This window comes from Crocodylus siamensis, chromosome 15, assembly GCF_052110815.1.
Source record: "Crocodylus siamensis isolate JL-2025a chromosome 15, ASM5211081v1, whole genome shotgun sequence".
NCBI lineage: Eukaryota > Metazoa > Chordata > Crocodylia > Crocodylidae > Crocodylus > Crocodylus siamensis.
This window is the reverse complement of record NC_143409.1, coordinates 29,489,806-29,505,377: the sequence shown is the minus strand read 5'-3', so window position 1 is coordinate 29,505,377 and position 15,572 is coordinate 29,489,806. Positions and strand designations below refer to the sequence as shown.

General features: G+C 43.4%; 1 protein-coding gene across 2 annotated transcripts in view; it reads left to right on the top strand.

Moving 5' to 3' along the window:
• The window catches only part of PSTPIP1 (proline-serine-threonine phosphatase interacting protein 1), a 99,469-nt gene extending 85,720 nt beyond the window's left edge, over positions 1-13,749 (top strand). The window contains exons 14-15 of one of the 2 annotated variants that reach the window (XM_090029192.1): positions 3,934-4,031; positions 9,515-13,749. In XM_090029192.1, the coding sequence (XP_089885318.1) occupies positions 3,934-4,031; positions 9,515-9,646 (230 nt within the window). In that variant the 3' untranslated portion in view covers positions 9,647-13,749. Of the gene's footprint in view, positions 1-3,930; positions 4,032-9,514 lie in introns of both variants that reach the window. The other variant, XM_090029191.1, reaches the window with a different exon arrangement.
• The last annotated feature ends 1,823 nt before the right edge of the window (positions 13,750-15,572 follow it).

Below are 15,572 nucleotides of genomic sequence, written 5' to 3'. Positions count from 1 at the left end.
CTTGACAGCTCATTTAGATGCCCATCTGTGTTGCACCTCTCACTGGCAACGTATTTCTTACAACCATCCACACTAGGTCAGCGTGGTCCCCTTTAGTTGTTTACCCACCACTGCTTTCTACACCTTCTTCGCTTGTCCTTTCTGTGAAGTTTTCCACTGGCATCATCCTGTCTCTCCCCTTACCTCTTTTCATCAATTTCTTCCTCCAGTCCTACCTTCCCTATTTTATACCTCTGTATGAAACCTTGCATCCTCATATAGTAAATCAGCAGTTGCCACACCCATGGACTCTTCAAAGAGGTCTGAGATACTCCCCAATTCCTCAAAATTGTAACTGTGTGAAATTGGGTAAAACATACTACTTTCCCATCTCCTTCCATTACCGCTTTATGTATCATACTTACATATTTCATGCAGATGAACAATCCCAAACTCGGTGGCTCCCATCCCCTCCCCCTTCTCCCCCCCTGCATCCTTCTTGCTTTGTACAGTTCAGCTCTAGCCAAACTTTCTCTTTTGGCATTCCAGAAGAACACACATATTTCCTTCTGTACTTCATAGACATCAGGGCTGGAAGGGGTCTTGGAAGATCATTGAGTCCAGCCCCCTGCCCAAAGGGCAGGAAGTCAGCTGGGGTCATAGGATCCCAGCAAGATAAGCGTCCAATTTGCTCTTGAAGGTGTTCAATGTAGGTGCTTGAACAACCTCCAATGGCAGGCTGTTCCAGACCTTGGGGGCTTGGACAGCCCCCAAGGGGGGTGCTACCTGCCACCACATCGGTGGGAATACAATTCCCATATATAGAATAACTGGCAATAGCACAGCCTTAACTACCGCCACTTTTCCAGCAAAGGACGGCATCCTTCTGGAGCATAACCAAAGTATTTGCCACATCCCTGCTGTCACCTTTTCCCATGCTACATTATCTTTCTCCTCAGTGCCCATCAAGATCCCTAGCAGTCTGATTTAATAGAATCATAGAACATTAGGGTTGGAAGGAACCTTAGGACAGGGGTGGGCAATTATTTTGGGCAAGGGCCGCTTACTGAGTTTCGGCAAGCCATTGAGGGCCGCATGACAGGCAGCCGAGGGCAGATTAATATTAATTTTCTAAGATTTTAGGGGTCCTGTGGGCCGGATAGAATAGCCTAGTGGGCTGCATCCAGCCCCCGGGCTGCATTTTGCCCACCCCTGCCTAAGGAGGTCATTTAGTTCAATCCCCTGCTCAAAGCAGGACCAGCCCCAATTAGATCATCCCACCCAAGGCTTTGTTGAGCTAGGGTTGATGGGGAGTATATCAGACCTCCTGCCACCACTGCCATTGTTTTGGGATTCAGGTTTTCCTCCTCCACTCCTGGCATCCTGACACTCTGCCCTGAAAGCACTGGGTCAGGCTTTCTGCTGAACACTCAATCTTAGCCAAAAGGCCAAGATGCTGATAGGAACTTGTCACAAGGATAGGTTAGTATAGCCCATCTGAATAAGATGTATAATAGTGCTCATTGCACTTAGTGCCCCTCAATGCCGTCCTTTTCAAGTCACTGTGCGCATGTCTCTATGAAACATTTACTGCACGTTGACTAATTAACTGCACAGTAAAAATCTAGGCATCTAAACATGCACCCCTATTAGGGCACACAAAACTAAAACGCCTCAGCAGGGTAGTACTTATAAAATAAATAGCCTTATTGCATGGGTAGTACTTGCAATAAGCTCCAGAGTTTATTCATGCACATTAATCACATGTGTAGGCATGCCCAGTGAGCCACTAGATGGCATACATTTCAACTTCCTCTTTACTCAGCTGAGCTGCACTTTTCACACTCATCTCCAGTGACTCCTGTTTCTTTACCATCCTTAAATGCCTGGCAGACATCACCAAATGTGGCCCCAAATAGTCCACCCAGAATCCCTCTGTCACCCCCCTCTAATTAGCACGGGCCCTCCACGAGGTGGAGCTGGACCAGGCTGCCCTTTGCCGCATCTGCATATACATTTTTAGAGGATCCCCGGACTCATTACAAAAACACCAAGGTTCCAGTCATGAGGGGGACTAATTAGCATATGGTCCTTTGTGTGAGTATCTGGAATATACACACACATACTGAGCAGTGCTAGCCATGGGGTTACCCTGGCTTGAAATGCTGTTGACTCTACTGGGACCCTTTTGGCTTTGGATTAATATCATGCATAGTTTGTACTATATACGAGTAGGTATAAAAGTGCTGCTTGAAGGTGTGTTTATGGAGTACCTATGTTAAAAGGTGAAATGCATCAATCCTAGACTAGTTTATAGGTATCTATAGACTTGTGCCTATTTACGAATTATCACATCAGTGTTTTCAAAAATACTTCTCACTTTCTGGTGCGAGTGTAACATTTGGGGTGGGAGGGGGATAAAGTTGTGGAGGTAGAAGGCAAAGGGGCCATTTAACTCCCCTTCCTCCAAGATTTATTGTCCCTGTTGTGGCAGTAAGAAGGGGACAAATCAAAGCCAACTTCCAACAGCTCACTTCTATACCTGGAAAATTAGAACAAATTTATGAATTTTCCATATGTAGAATTTAATTACTGGGGGTCATCTTCTACTCAGATCCTTTGGTACCTGAAGAATCATAGCCATTTTTTTCTCATACCCATCAGAGAGCTCATGTCACTCCTTGGAAAAGGAATGCCTTAAACCCACCAGGATTTACTTTGGGAAAGTTTATAGAGGTTATAGAAGTTCTTGCCTGCTTTATTATCCCCCTGGTACACAGAAGATTTACATGAGCAACCCCTTCATCCCCCAGCAGAAAGGGGGCCCTTGCAGACGTAGGAAGAGAAGCTATAAGAAATAAAGCCAGAAATGAGTTATTTTACATAGCCAGGGATAAATTAATATTCTAAAAGCTGTGTACAAACTCCTAAAGCTATGACATGTATTTTGTGAATACATTCATCTTGACAATTGTGACATGTTTCTAAAAATTCTGTATCTTTATTGTGCCTTTGCTTACGGGACTTGTGTTTTTAGTTGATATCACTGATTTCAACAAGAGCAAAGTTAGGTGAATGCTTTGTGCCTTTAAAATCTCCACACCTTAAATTCTGTGCACAGAGTGCCCTAATAGGAGATTCTGGTCTGAGGACAAATTTTTCATTTAGTGCTGCAGAATCAAATCCTTTTGGAATTCTCCTTAGGTTTGATCTACAGCTATGCTAGTTATACTGTATTGGATTTCTTTTTCTTTATTTTTACCAACATACTATACTAAACTAGCATAGGTTTTAGCATAGGCATTCTAGTATTGCTACAGCTGCCTCTGCACTAAGAGAATTTTGCTGGTTATCTATATAATTATAGCTATATTCCTAAAACTCAGACAGTGCAGATAAAGCCAATATGTCACTCTCTCAGTGGAGCATTTATACTTGTTGCAACGACACTGAATGAATGTTTTCTTGTTGTCAGTTATGACAGTTTGGATTAGATCAACATCATTCAGAAAGGTCAAGTCAGTAACAGATTACTATCATGGCACTATATAAATTATTACCAAAGATCACAGAACTTTTCCATCAATGCATTACATTTTAAGTGGTAGCTTTATTTTTCCCTTTGGAAAGTCATTGATCCACCAGAAGTTTGCACCTATAGTAACACATAATCAAACTTCTATTATAACATTTCTTTACAAGTCTGAGGACTGTGTTTTAGCAGGTAAAATATTTTCTTAACGCTTGCTCGAAGCTAGTTTCTGAGTGTTCTAGGAGCCTACCAAGTGCATTGTCATCTCATCAGTTGCAACAGTTGTTGTGCATAACTTTACTTAAAGAGGTCATGGCAGCTTTCCCAGGCACATGTGTCCTTGTGCGTTCAGAAGAGAGAGACCCTTGTGTTTGTGAAGCCTTGCATTTCAGAGGCTGATTCTTTGTATTTATTTTTAGCAGAGAAAACAGATGGGGTCTATGCAGCCATTAATGTGGGTGAACATGCAGCAGCCACATCATCACAGAACTACAGAGTGCTCTATGACTACACAGCCCAGGTAATCAAAGGTTTAAAAATAAATGCATCATAATGCACTGGGGCTTAAAATAATTCTGTTGACCAAAAGATCTTAAAAACACTCAAAACATTAATTCTCAACAGCCATTGGAACTAGGTATTATCCTCATTTTATAGAGGATTTTACAGATGGGGAAAACAGATGCATGCAGAGTTATTTGATCAAGTTCATCCAGTTAGCTGGTGACAGCCAAGAGTCCTGACTATCAGTTCATGGCACAAGCCACCCCAACTAGTTTCTTTTAAGGGACAGGAGAGACTTATTCACACAGAAGGCTTTTACATTTAAAGTGATGGGAAAATACTTGGGTGTAAGATAAGGCCCAATGAAAGCTTTAGAGAAGTAATTTAAGGACACGTCTCAGGATCTGCTATTGCAGACTTCTTCCCTCATAGAGAGTTCAGTTGAAGACAATAGATCTCTCTATAGATATTCATATAGGATTCACACCAAAAACCTTTTGATAGGAGTTTAGCTCAGGAACAGATGGAAAATACTGCATCAAGCTGGTATCACAGAGGAAGTTTAGGCTATAGGATCATAGGAAAGGAGGGCTGGAAGGGACCTCACATAGTCAATCTAGCCCAGCCCCCTGCTGAAGGCAGAATCATCCCTGGCCAAACTGTCCCAGCCAAGTGTCTGGCCAACCTGCTTTTGAAAACTTCCAAAGATGGAGGATTCCACAATTTCTAGAGGTAGAGAGGTAGCCTGTTCCAGTGCTTTACTACCCCTGTAGTCAGAAAGTTCCTTCTAATCTCCAACCTAAATTTCCCCTGCTGCAGTTTGAAGCTATTGTTCCTAGTCCTGTCCCTGGCAATCAGGGAAAGCCCCTGATCATCAGCTTTGTAATCACCAGGGTTCCTGGTTTTCTTTCATAATACCCCCTCAATTTTTGGATTAAAAACAGTAACCCAAAATTCACATTTTCTGTGATTAAAATAGATATCAGGAAAAACTGCACAGTAAGGGTGGCCAAAATTTGGAATTGGCTTCCAAAAGAGGAGGTGCTCTCCCCTACCTTGGGGTCTTTAAGAGAAGGCTGGATAGGCATCCAACTGGGGTCATCTGACCCCAGCACTCTTCTTGCTTAGGCAGGGGGTTGGACTCGATGAGCTGCTGAGGTCCCTTCTGACCCAGCTTCTATGAAACACTGTTATATATATCATGAAAAATGTGGATTTGGGGTTACTTTTTTAAATTTGAAAGTTGGGGATTTTTTTTTTAAATCAGAGAAAACCAGAATCCCTGGTAATCACCCTTCAGGTACTTTAAGACCTTATTAAATCCCCTCCCCCTCTGATTCCCTCACTCTCCACCCCCCAAAAGTCTTCTCTTCTCCAGACTAAATAATTCTATGATACAAAAACATACATATACTAACTGGAATCCTGACAGGACAGTGGAACTAATACTAACTGAGAAGGAGCACAAGATCCTTATGTACCTCTGTACTCAGCCTTAGTGAGGCTGCAGCTGGAGTACTACATCTAATTCTGGGCTCCACAATTCAGAAAGGATGTGGAGAAACTTGAGAGAGTCCAAAAAAGAGCCCCACACATGATCAGAGGGCAAAAGAACAGGTCTTATGAAGAGAAGCTGAGAGCTATGGGACTCTTTAGCTTGGAGAAGCATAGGCTCAAGGGTGACTTGGTGGCAGGCTGTAAGTACATAAGGGGTGTGCATCAGGATCGGGGCGAACACCTATTCACCAGAGGAAGACAAGGACCAATGGTCACAAACTCCTGCAAGATCGTTTTAGGCTGGACATAAGGAAAAACTTCTTCACTGTCCAAGCCACCAAGGCTTGGAATAGACTCAACCCAGAGGTGGTGCAAGCACCTACTCTGGACACTTTCAAGAAACATTTGGATGCCTATCTTGCTTTGATTCTTTGACCCTAGCCAACTTCCTGCCCCTTGGGCAGGGGGCTGGACCAGATGATCTTACGTGGTCCCTTCCAGCCCTAATGTCTATGAAATCTTATAGACACCCAGCTCCCCATTTTACAGCTTCTTTTAAAACAGCGTTACTTCTAGCTCATGATCATACACCATGGCAAGCTGGACACTGTGGCTACAGACAGACATTCAAAAAACCTGAATTGATTAAATCTTTGCATGTTAGTCTAACTTGGCTAGGCTGAATCGGTTTGTAACTGCAGAGATCCAAGAAATGCAGGCATGTGCCTGCAGTGGCTCAGGCTAGAAGCCAGGGAGCACTACAGCAGCCCTCCCTTCCCTTCCATAATACTGAACTGAGGGGACCGTGGCCAGGCCCGGGCAGGACACTGTTTAGGGGGGGTTCCCCCCACTCCTGACCAGCCCAGCAGGGAATTGATAACACCCCTAACTCAGTGTTTATTTCCCCATTAAGAAAACAACAGAGGGACATTACTAGCTAACTGTTGATTCTGCCTTTGTCCCATCTGCCACAGCACAGACTGTAGCAAGCATGTGGTCTGCTAGCTAATGCTGAGAGGTGTCTGTGCAAGACAGAGGGGACGGGGATCCCCGATTAGCGGAGAGGGGGGAAGCCAAGTAGTCACCTGCAGTCTCTGCCAAGCTCCAGCCACGGCGCAGAGGTGAAGGGCCAGCTCTGCTGTGGAGCAGAGAACCCTGCCCAGCTCAGAGAGCATGCCAGGATGCTGGAGGAGTGTGGTTTCACTTAAACCAGAAAGGGGTCTGGGACAGGCATTGCATAAAACAGTTTGACCCAAAACAGTGTCTGATACTACATTCAACCAGGTTTATCTCAAACCAGTTTCAACCCTTTTCAAACTGGTTTATGTGCACCGAACATCTGTTCTGTTACAGGTTTAAACCAGTTTCTGATCACTTAAACCAGTTTGTGTGTAATGTGTGCCCCTAGCCCAGACAACACTGACTCAACACCAGTTCAGAAAGAATGGCATCCTTTCTGCACCACTTAGATTTTCCTTGGAGGTCTCCCCTGCAAGTGAAATTTTCCAAGGGGAAAATGACTGTAGATCATATTTACAAAATGCACTCCATCTTCAAATCAAACAATATGCCAAAACTTCCAATCTAATCTGAACTCTGTACTTCTTCCTCTCTTCTACCAAGCATCTGTGGAGTCCTACTCCAAACACAGATTGATGCAACATTTTAAGTTCTACCCAATAGCAAGGAAGGCACAATCCCCATGTCACAAAGGGGTCTTAAAATACGTCACAGTGATTTTATGTTCATAACTATTGCTAGCTCCAGACTCCTGACCTGACATCTGCCTCAGCTATGATTTGTGTGCAAGTTCTAGCATATGCAGTACAAATATTTGTATCCATTTTTCACCTAAATACCCGCCTGAGGCTATTATTCCTTTTTAATGGGGCTGAAACAATGAGAGATGTAGTTTCCTCATGCTATAGCAGTTCAGGCATGATGGAAATGCCAAGAATTTGTATAATTTAGTTCCATTAAATGGATCCACAAGGAAAAAAATCCACAACAAAAAATAAACACCACACACAAATGTTTGAGCTATTACAATCCATGGAAGTCCCTACCTGTGTGTGCATAGCCCTAGTTCACATTTTCCCTTATCACCACCTGCTGATTGCTCCTCCCAAGTGCCAATCCCAGCAAATGTCCCCAGGGAAAATGTCATGGAGCTTGGGATGTCTTGCTCATTGAACCTCAAGACAGTGGTGAGGATGTGTGTTGCTCTTCAATGAGTGTATTATTCCCTTCCAGGTATCAAACATAATTAGGTTTGATATATCATTAATGAAGTCACAGTCCAGACAGTACAGTATACAACTGCTTTAGTGAATTAGCCTAAAACCACCCACCTTTCAATCTGTAGTTTTCAAAGTGCTTTATAAATAAGGCAAATAACATTAGCTTCACCTTATCCACTTTATTAACTTCCAGAATTCCAAGCAGAGCGAGAGCTAAAGCCATTAATGTTCCTAAACAGGAAACACAGAAGAAAAGAAATCATTATATTGGTTAAGACAACATCAATTTTTATGCAATATATTCTCTAGGACAGAGGTCAGATGCTACAAGGAAAGTTGTAAGAAATTCCTCATTTCTCTACTGTAGACTAATCTGTTCCTCGTGGTTTTATCCTAATTCTCAGTGGTCAAAGAATAGTTTATGCTCTGTTGATAATTTCGTAATTAGCATTAGCTGTGGGACTTGTGTTCTCCATACAACTGTCCACTCCTTTTTTTATAGCTTGCTAAACTTTTGGCCTCAGCAACATAGTGGGCAAAGAGATCTGCAGTTTAATTACAAGCTGTGTGAAAATATTCCCTTGTATTGGTTTTGAACATCACTGAATGCCCTTGGGTTTGTGTTAAGAGACAAGAAAAACCACCTGGAAAACAGGCCACTTAAAAAACGCTTCCTCAGAGGCAAACACTGGTCAGATTCTAAGGTCCAGCAAAGTTGGGTTATGTCAGCAGAGCTGAAGAGGGATTTTCTTTGCAGCACAGGAGATTCAGCTGCTTTTTAATGACAGTATTTTTACTCATCTGATTTAGGGCTTGCATTAGGCTCAGTTTACTGGACGTCCACATTCATGACATTTTCTCCAAGGCAGATTATTAAATTCCTTTCGTGAAGGTGGAAGAGCCCTAACCTAGGATCAGCGTTACAAGTGTGACACACTTAAAGAGTCTTCCCACTAGTGAAAGAAGCTTTAATCTTCAGTTCCCATTTATTTTGAGGTCTCTCCCCCTCCCCTAACTCTCTCTCAAGCAATATATTCATATTTAACTGACACATTTACTATATCCTATGTTATTACTGTTTATATTTTATGGCACTTGAGTACTGAGATGGTTGCCCTTTCCTACACAAAATAGGGCAGCCCCACTGAATGAACTGCTAGCCAGACTTATTATTATTCCAATTTCCTTGGGGAGGGTAGAAGGGGAACAGGGGAGTCTCATTTCAGGAATAATAATTACACAGACATGTAGTCACCAATGCTCAATATCAGGGACTATGCAGGAAACTTAAGACATCTGTGCTGAGTTGGCAGTGGATGTAGTAATTGTATATCCCTTGGAGATTAAGCCTCGTACTGTTTCATTTAGCAGCTCTTGTAGGCGACAAAGAAGCATGGTTGGTTGGTTGGTTGTTCAGGATGCCACTGCAGTTGGATCCCTTCTGGCAAAAGGTATTCTTATGAAACAAGGTATAGTCAGAGCCAGAGAAGAATAGACGGTGTTTGTGGTTTTGTTCTGCCCTAGAGATCTTCAGGAGATGGGAGAAAGTCGATGGCCTTACTATAACCAGACAAACTCTCACTGTCTGATGTTTCAGTTCATTATCAGCGTGCCATTTGTCAGGATACACCCAAGGGTACAACTGAACGACAAGACCACTAGAATTAGGATAAACAACACAACACAACATAAACAATGTATAGGAGAGTCCCAGTACTGATGCTAGTCATATCTCCACTCTCCCGATTGTGTCTCCTTTTAGAACATGGATGAACTGGATATCAATGAAGGAGACATCATAGCAGTCATTGAAGAAGGCGAGGATGGCTGGTGGACAGCAGAGAGGAATGGTCAACAAGGATTTGTGCCAGGGTCCTACCTTGAAAAGCTTTGATGAAAAGCTGCACTTGTTTCAAGGCTCTAGTTTAAAGATACCTTATTACTCAAAATACTGGATATGGCCAGCCATGACTGACCAAGAAGAGCCCATGACTTCTAAAATCATCATTTGGGGCCTAACAAAATGGCATTTTTTCCTACATTTTTCCCTTCACACTGAAGCAGTTTTTTCCCAGAGAGGCTAGAGGGGGTTCTTTTTTCACAAAGTGCTCTCCTCTCTTCCCTCCTTCTCCCTCACTGCCACTGTGACTTATCCATCAACATTTTGTATTGAACAGAGTACTTCAACATTAGAAGCATGGAGGAGAGAAAAGAGGAAGAATCCACTTCACTGCACTAAAAGATTGTTTTCAAGAGTGGAAAATGAGGAACATCCCTCTGTAATTTTGTGCCACCCCCAATTAGGTTTTTTAATCACTTCCATGGCGTTTTCTACCAAATAGCAATTTTCTTCTTCCATGGTGTAAGCAACTTTGACATCCTTGCTGACTGTGTGCCATTGGGGGGGCAGATATATGTGTTTTAGTGGTTTGAATAAAGACAGTTTTATCATACCTAGGTCTTAGCTGTACAACGCAAAATGGAGGTTCATCTAATAGGCACAAAGGGACAAGGATGGAGACTCCTTATTTCTTCTTTACCCATAATTATCATCAAAGAGAACTGATAGAAAATCAAACTCAAAACGTAGCTCTAAAAACCATTCTGACATATGCCCTTACCAATCATCACCAACTCCTCCTATGATTTGTTAAACCCCAAGTCTTCCACAACCCCAACTTTGCATTGGATCCAAAGGCAATGAGATGATATTAGATAACAGACTGACTGTGGCCTTTGCTCTCTTTGATGGATTGTGTCAGACCTTATCAGTTCTTTCATGCACCTTATAAACTAACTGAATCAAAGATACATTAGCTTTGTGAGCAACAGCTTACCCTGTCAGATGCCACTTATGAAGTGAGCTGTTGCTTACAAAAGCTTATTCATCTCCGATTCAGCTAGTCTGCATCAGTGAGTTTCAACCAGGGTGCTATGACACCCTGTGATATCTTGGGATACTTTCAAAGGTGCTGCAGTATTCTGCACAATGTTAGCATTGTTAGGTGCACAACCATGATTCAAAAGATAAACCCAAAATTTTCACATCGCAATTTCTAGTGTTAAAAACATTCTGACCTATTTTGATCTTTCTGAGTTCTTTGCAACAGAAGAATTGCCCTATTATTTTTCTATAATTAAAAAAAAAAAAGAGTGAACGCTAAGAGCTGGCATTTGCCGAGGGGTGTGTCAAGTCTAAAATGGTTGAGAACCACTGATTTATATGGTGCATCCCCCACCCTACCTTCTGCCTAGGACAGCTCTCTTTCATCATCTTCCATGTTTAAAAATAAAACAAGTGAAGCCTTTCACTGTAGCAGCACCACCCAAAATAGCTGAGCTCTAATTTGGAGCTGCCAATCACATCCTAGACTCCCAAGCAACTGGCACATATGAAATTAATCCCCCATCCCATCTCCCAGCCTGCCTGATCTTCTCTTTCTCCCTTTCAAGATCTGACCTCCTCAAAAACCTCTGAGATCCTTGTCATAGATCTCTCTGGGTTCCTTTTCCCTCCCCCACATTGCATTCACACATTAACAAAGCTCTCTTAAGCAAATCTGAGCATTTTGCATGCAAAAGCTTGACTTCTCCATAGGTCAGAGCATTTCTAGTCTCTCAGGTGACTGGTATTTGGGAATCCTTCCCAAAAAATCATAGTATTTACCCAATAGACCATATGATCTCCCTTTAGCATTTTGAGACAATAAAACCCTTCAGGGATTTACTTAAAGAAAACTATTTCCTAGGGACAGAATGAATTTACTGTTTTCCAAAATCTCAGATTTAAACTGAAGCAAACCCACAGTTAAGAAGCTCAAATGATGACTAGAAATGGATGAAGTGAGGAGACACATACAGTCTGGAGTCAAGACCTTAAAGCCAAAAGAAATCTATATGAACATCTATATGAAAATGCAACAAGAATCACTGGGACTATTTCACATAAATGAATCAGCACACACCCATAATAGCTTTTCATCCATCTCTTTGGTCAGAAACTTTGAAGCATTCCTTCAATATCTTGAACTCTCTCACCTCCACGAATTGTCACTCTTACTTCTCTGCCAGAATTTCTATCCACTTCTAATCCTGGCCTGAAGCCTATATAGAAGTACCTGGCATAGGCTAATGTCTTACGTAAAGAAGGTACAGAAGTTGCAGAGAGGGATGGTTTCCTAGTGCTGGCTGTTTAAATTTGCTGATGATACCAAAATTTGGGGTGAGGTGAGCATGCTAGTAGGGAGGGAAAGATTGCAGCAAGACTTGGATAGGTTACAGGGGTGGGCTAACAAAAACAGGATGCGTTTCAATACTGACAAGTGCAGGGTGCTGCACTTGGGCAGTAGTAACCAGCAGCACACTTATAAGATGGGAAACTCCCTTCTTGAGAGCATGGAGGCAGAAAGGGATCTTGGAGTCATTATTGACTCCAAGATGAACATGGGCCGACAATGCAAGGTCATGGTTGGCAGTGCTAACCGGACCTTGTCGTGCATCCACAGGTGCATCTCAAGTAAAGCCAGGGAGGTGATCCTCCCCATCTATGCAACACTGGTCAGGCCACAGCTGGAGTACTGCGTCCAGTTCTGTGTGCCACACTTCAAGAGGGATGTGGACAACACTGACGGGGTCCAGAGGAGGGCCACTTGCGTGATCAGGGGACAGCAGGGCAGACCCTACGATGAGAGACTGTGGGACCTGAACCTGTTCAGCCTTCACAAGAGAAGGCTGAGGGGGGACCTGGTGACCGTTTATAAACTCACTGGGGGGACTAGAAGGGTTTGGGAGAAACCTTGTTTCCCCTAGCGCCCCCTGGCATGACAAGGAATAACGGCCACAAGTTGTTGGAGAGTAGGTTTAGATTAGACATCCGTAAGAACTACTTCACAGTTAGGGCGGCTAGGATCTGGAACCAACTTCCAAGGGAAGTGGTGCTGGCTCCTACCCTGGGGGTCTTTAAGAAGAGGCTTGATGCCTACCTGGCTGGAGTCATTTGAGCCCGGTTTTTCTCCTGCCCAGGCAGGGGTTAGATCTTCAAGTCCAACAAGGTCCCTTCCGACCTGACTTCTATGATTCTGTGATTCAAGGCAGAGAATAAGCAGCAATTTGGGGCCCAGGCTGTCTTTGTTTTGCTTGTCTGTACTGTACATGGAGCTAATACTGAGCAGTAATAATAATAAAGTGCTCTGTGCAGGCTGATGGTGCCAGGAGGATATTTCTCTGGCTCGGTCTCAATTTTATAGCTATGGAATTGTGGGTTGCAATAGGCCATGGCACTGTATGCCAGCTGTCTGAATTAGCTATTATGTAGTTAATCAAACAACCATAATCACCTTGAAACAAAAACTAAAGTATAGAGAATTTAGATATTTGCTTCCTTTAACAGCGAACCCATTACAAACAGAATTGCAGTGAATACATACATACATACTGGCAGACATTTTGCAAGTGATTGTAATAAAAAAGAATATTTCCTTCAAGACCTTGTGTGATCTATAAATATGTAATACAAATGTGCTCCATTAAGACTACATCTATCTCTGGGTTTCATACCAAACACCGGAACATTACTTCCAGTTACTACGTTCTGCAGTAGGTGAGCTGTTATCTGTATTTTCTGATTATGTCTCTCAGCTGACAGCCCCTCTTGTAGGCTGCCTGCTACCGAAACCTCATAACATCATTTTACACTGTCACTTGGTTGTGAAAACTTGCTCATCTCTACCAGTCTTTCCCCAATTAAGTGAAATAAATTATATGCAGAAGGCTTTACTTATGATGGCATTTGTAAGGTACTCATCGTTAAGGTATCTGGGTTCAGCATGCTAAACTGGCATTACATAGTAGGTGAAAAGGGATGTTTTCATGTTTAATCTTCTCTCCTTTGGTTTGCAGGGCTTGGCTTATAATTACTTACAAAACCATTTATAACCACACAATTAAACTTGTCAGCATATCAGAAATAGAACTGAGAAAGTGGTCAAAAATAACCTAATTATCTAAACACACTTTTTTCCCCAAGATGTTACCCAGCTGGACAGTGAGAGGTGGTTTGAAGATTAAATCTGGGTGTTGTCTAGGTCTGTAGACTGTTAAAGACTGAACTGGAATTATTTAATACTTTTTGCTGCAAAACTACCACACTCAAATTATCATACTGTTGAAGAAGGCAAAGAAACCTTTTTTACTGAAAGTCATATGCTTAATGTCCTTAAACATCAGAGGTTTGACTTTTTTTTTTTTTTGACAAAAAACCCCTAATTTTAAAAGCATCTGGTTTGTCTGTTCAAGACTTACACAACTGGTTTAACTGAGGTATCACTTTGGTAAGATGTCTCACACAAAAGGCACCAAAAACAAGGGTGTGGACACACATGGCCTTAGCGGGTACAGACAAAAGTGCAGCTCCCAGATGTAAGTCAGAGGTTGTTCTGCGAAGCATTCTGAGTTACAACATTACTCCAGACCAGCAGTTCCCAAACTGTGGGTCGCAACACCAGCAAATGGGATCGTGGGAGTGAGGGGCCATACTGAGAAAATGGGGCCATAAGTGGAGTCATGCTGAGGAAAAGTTTGGGAAGCATTGTCCCAGCCCCCAAACCAAACAGTAGTTCACTCTTGGTTGTGGGGGGGAGGATCTAGCTGGGGCTAGGAGCCTGCAGCCAGGTTCCCATAGCAACAGCCAGGCTCTCTGCCTGTGCTCACTGTTTTCAGACTGGGAGGGGGGAAAGGCAGTGGAGGGACCTCATTCTTGGGGGTCCTACCTGGTGCTGAAAGGTGGGGTGGGTGAATTGGAGCCCCTCCACTTTGGGGCTGGGGGGGGAGGGGGCTTCAACACACCTGCCCCACTGTCCGGGGAAGGGGGGGAAGGGGCTGAAACCCCCCAGACTGAACTCCCTCCCATTCTGAAAACAGGAACAGGCTGGGAGCTCCCCAGACACAAGTTACAGAAGATGGTATATTTGAAATGTCTTCATCTGATACTTCATGCAATAAGGGGTCAGATTTTCACCCAATCGCCATTTTTCGAACTGTCTGCAGCCATCTATCTGCAGCTGTCTTCAGAGTGGACAAAGGCCTTCTGAAGCACTTAATTGTGAAGTGCTTCAGGTTACATGCACACGCTTTGCAAAATATATGAGAGCTCCGTTTGTCTTCCAACATCCCACAGTGCTGTCCATAGGTGGGAGACCAGGGTAGATTACCAATGAGTGCCCCTCATGTACACCCCACCTCCACGCTCTCAGAGCATCTCCCATGCACGAACCATGAGATCTGGGGGAACATTTGTTCACCAGAGCGCCCCAAGGGATGACTAGGTCGAACGGTCACAAACTTCTGCAAGACCATTTCAGGCTGGACATAAGGATCAATTTCTGGCTGGGAAATTGGCTTCGTAGTCGGACCCAGAGGGTTGTGATTGATGGCAGTCACTCATCATGGTGCCCTGTGACCAGTGGGGTCCCTCAAGGCTCTGTCCTGGGACCCATACTGTTCAACATCTTCATTAACGATGTGGACATTGGAGTCAGGAGTGGACTGGCCAAGTTCGCCGATGACACCAAACTTTGGGGCAAAGCATCCACACCAGAAGATAGGCGGGTGATCCAGGCTGACCTGGACAAGCTCAGCAAATGGGCAGACGAGAACCTGATGGTGTTTAACACCGAAAAATGCAAGGTTCTCCACCTTGGGAGGAAAAACCTGCAGCACCCTTATAGGCTCGGCAGTGCTACGTTGGTTAGCACTACAGAAGAAAGAGACTTGGGGGTCATCATTGACCACAAGATGAACATGAGCCTGCAATGCGATGCTGC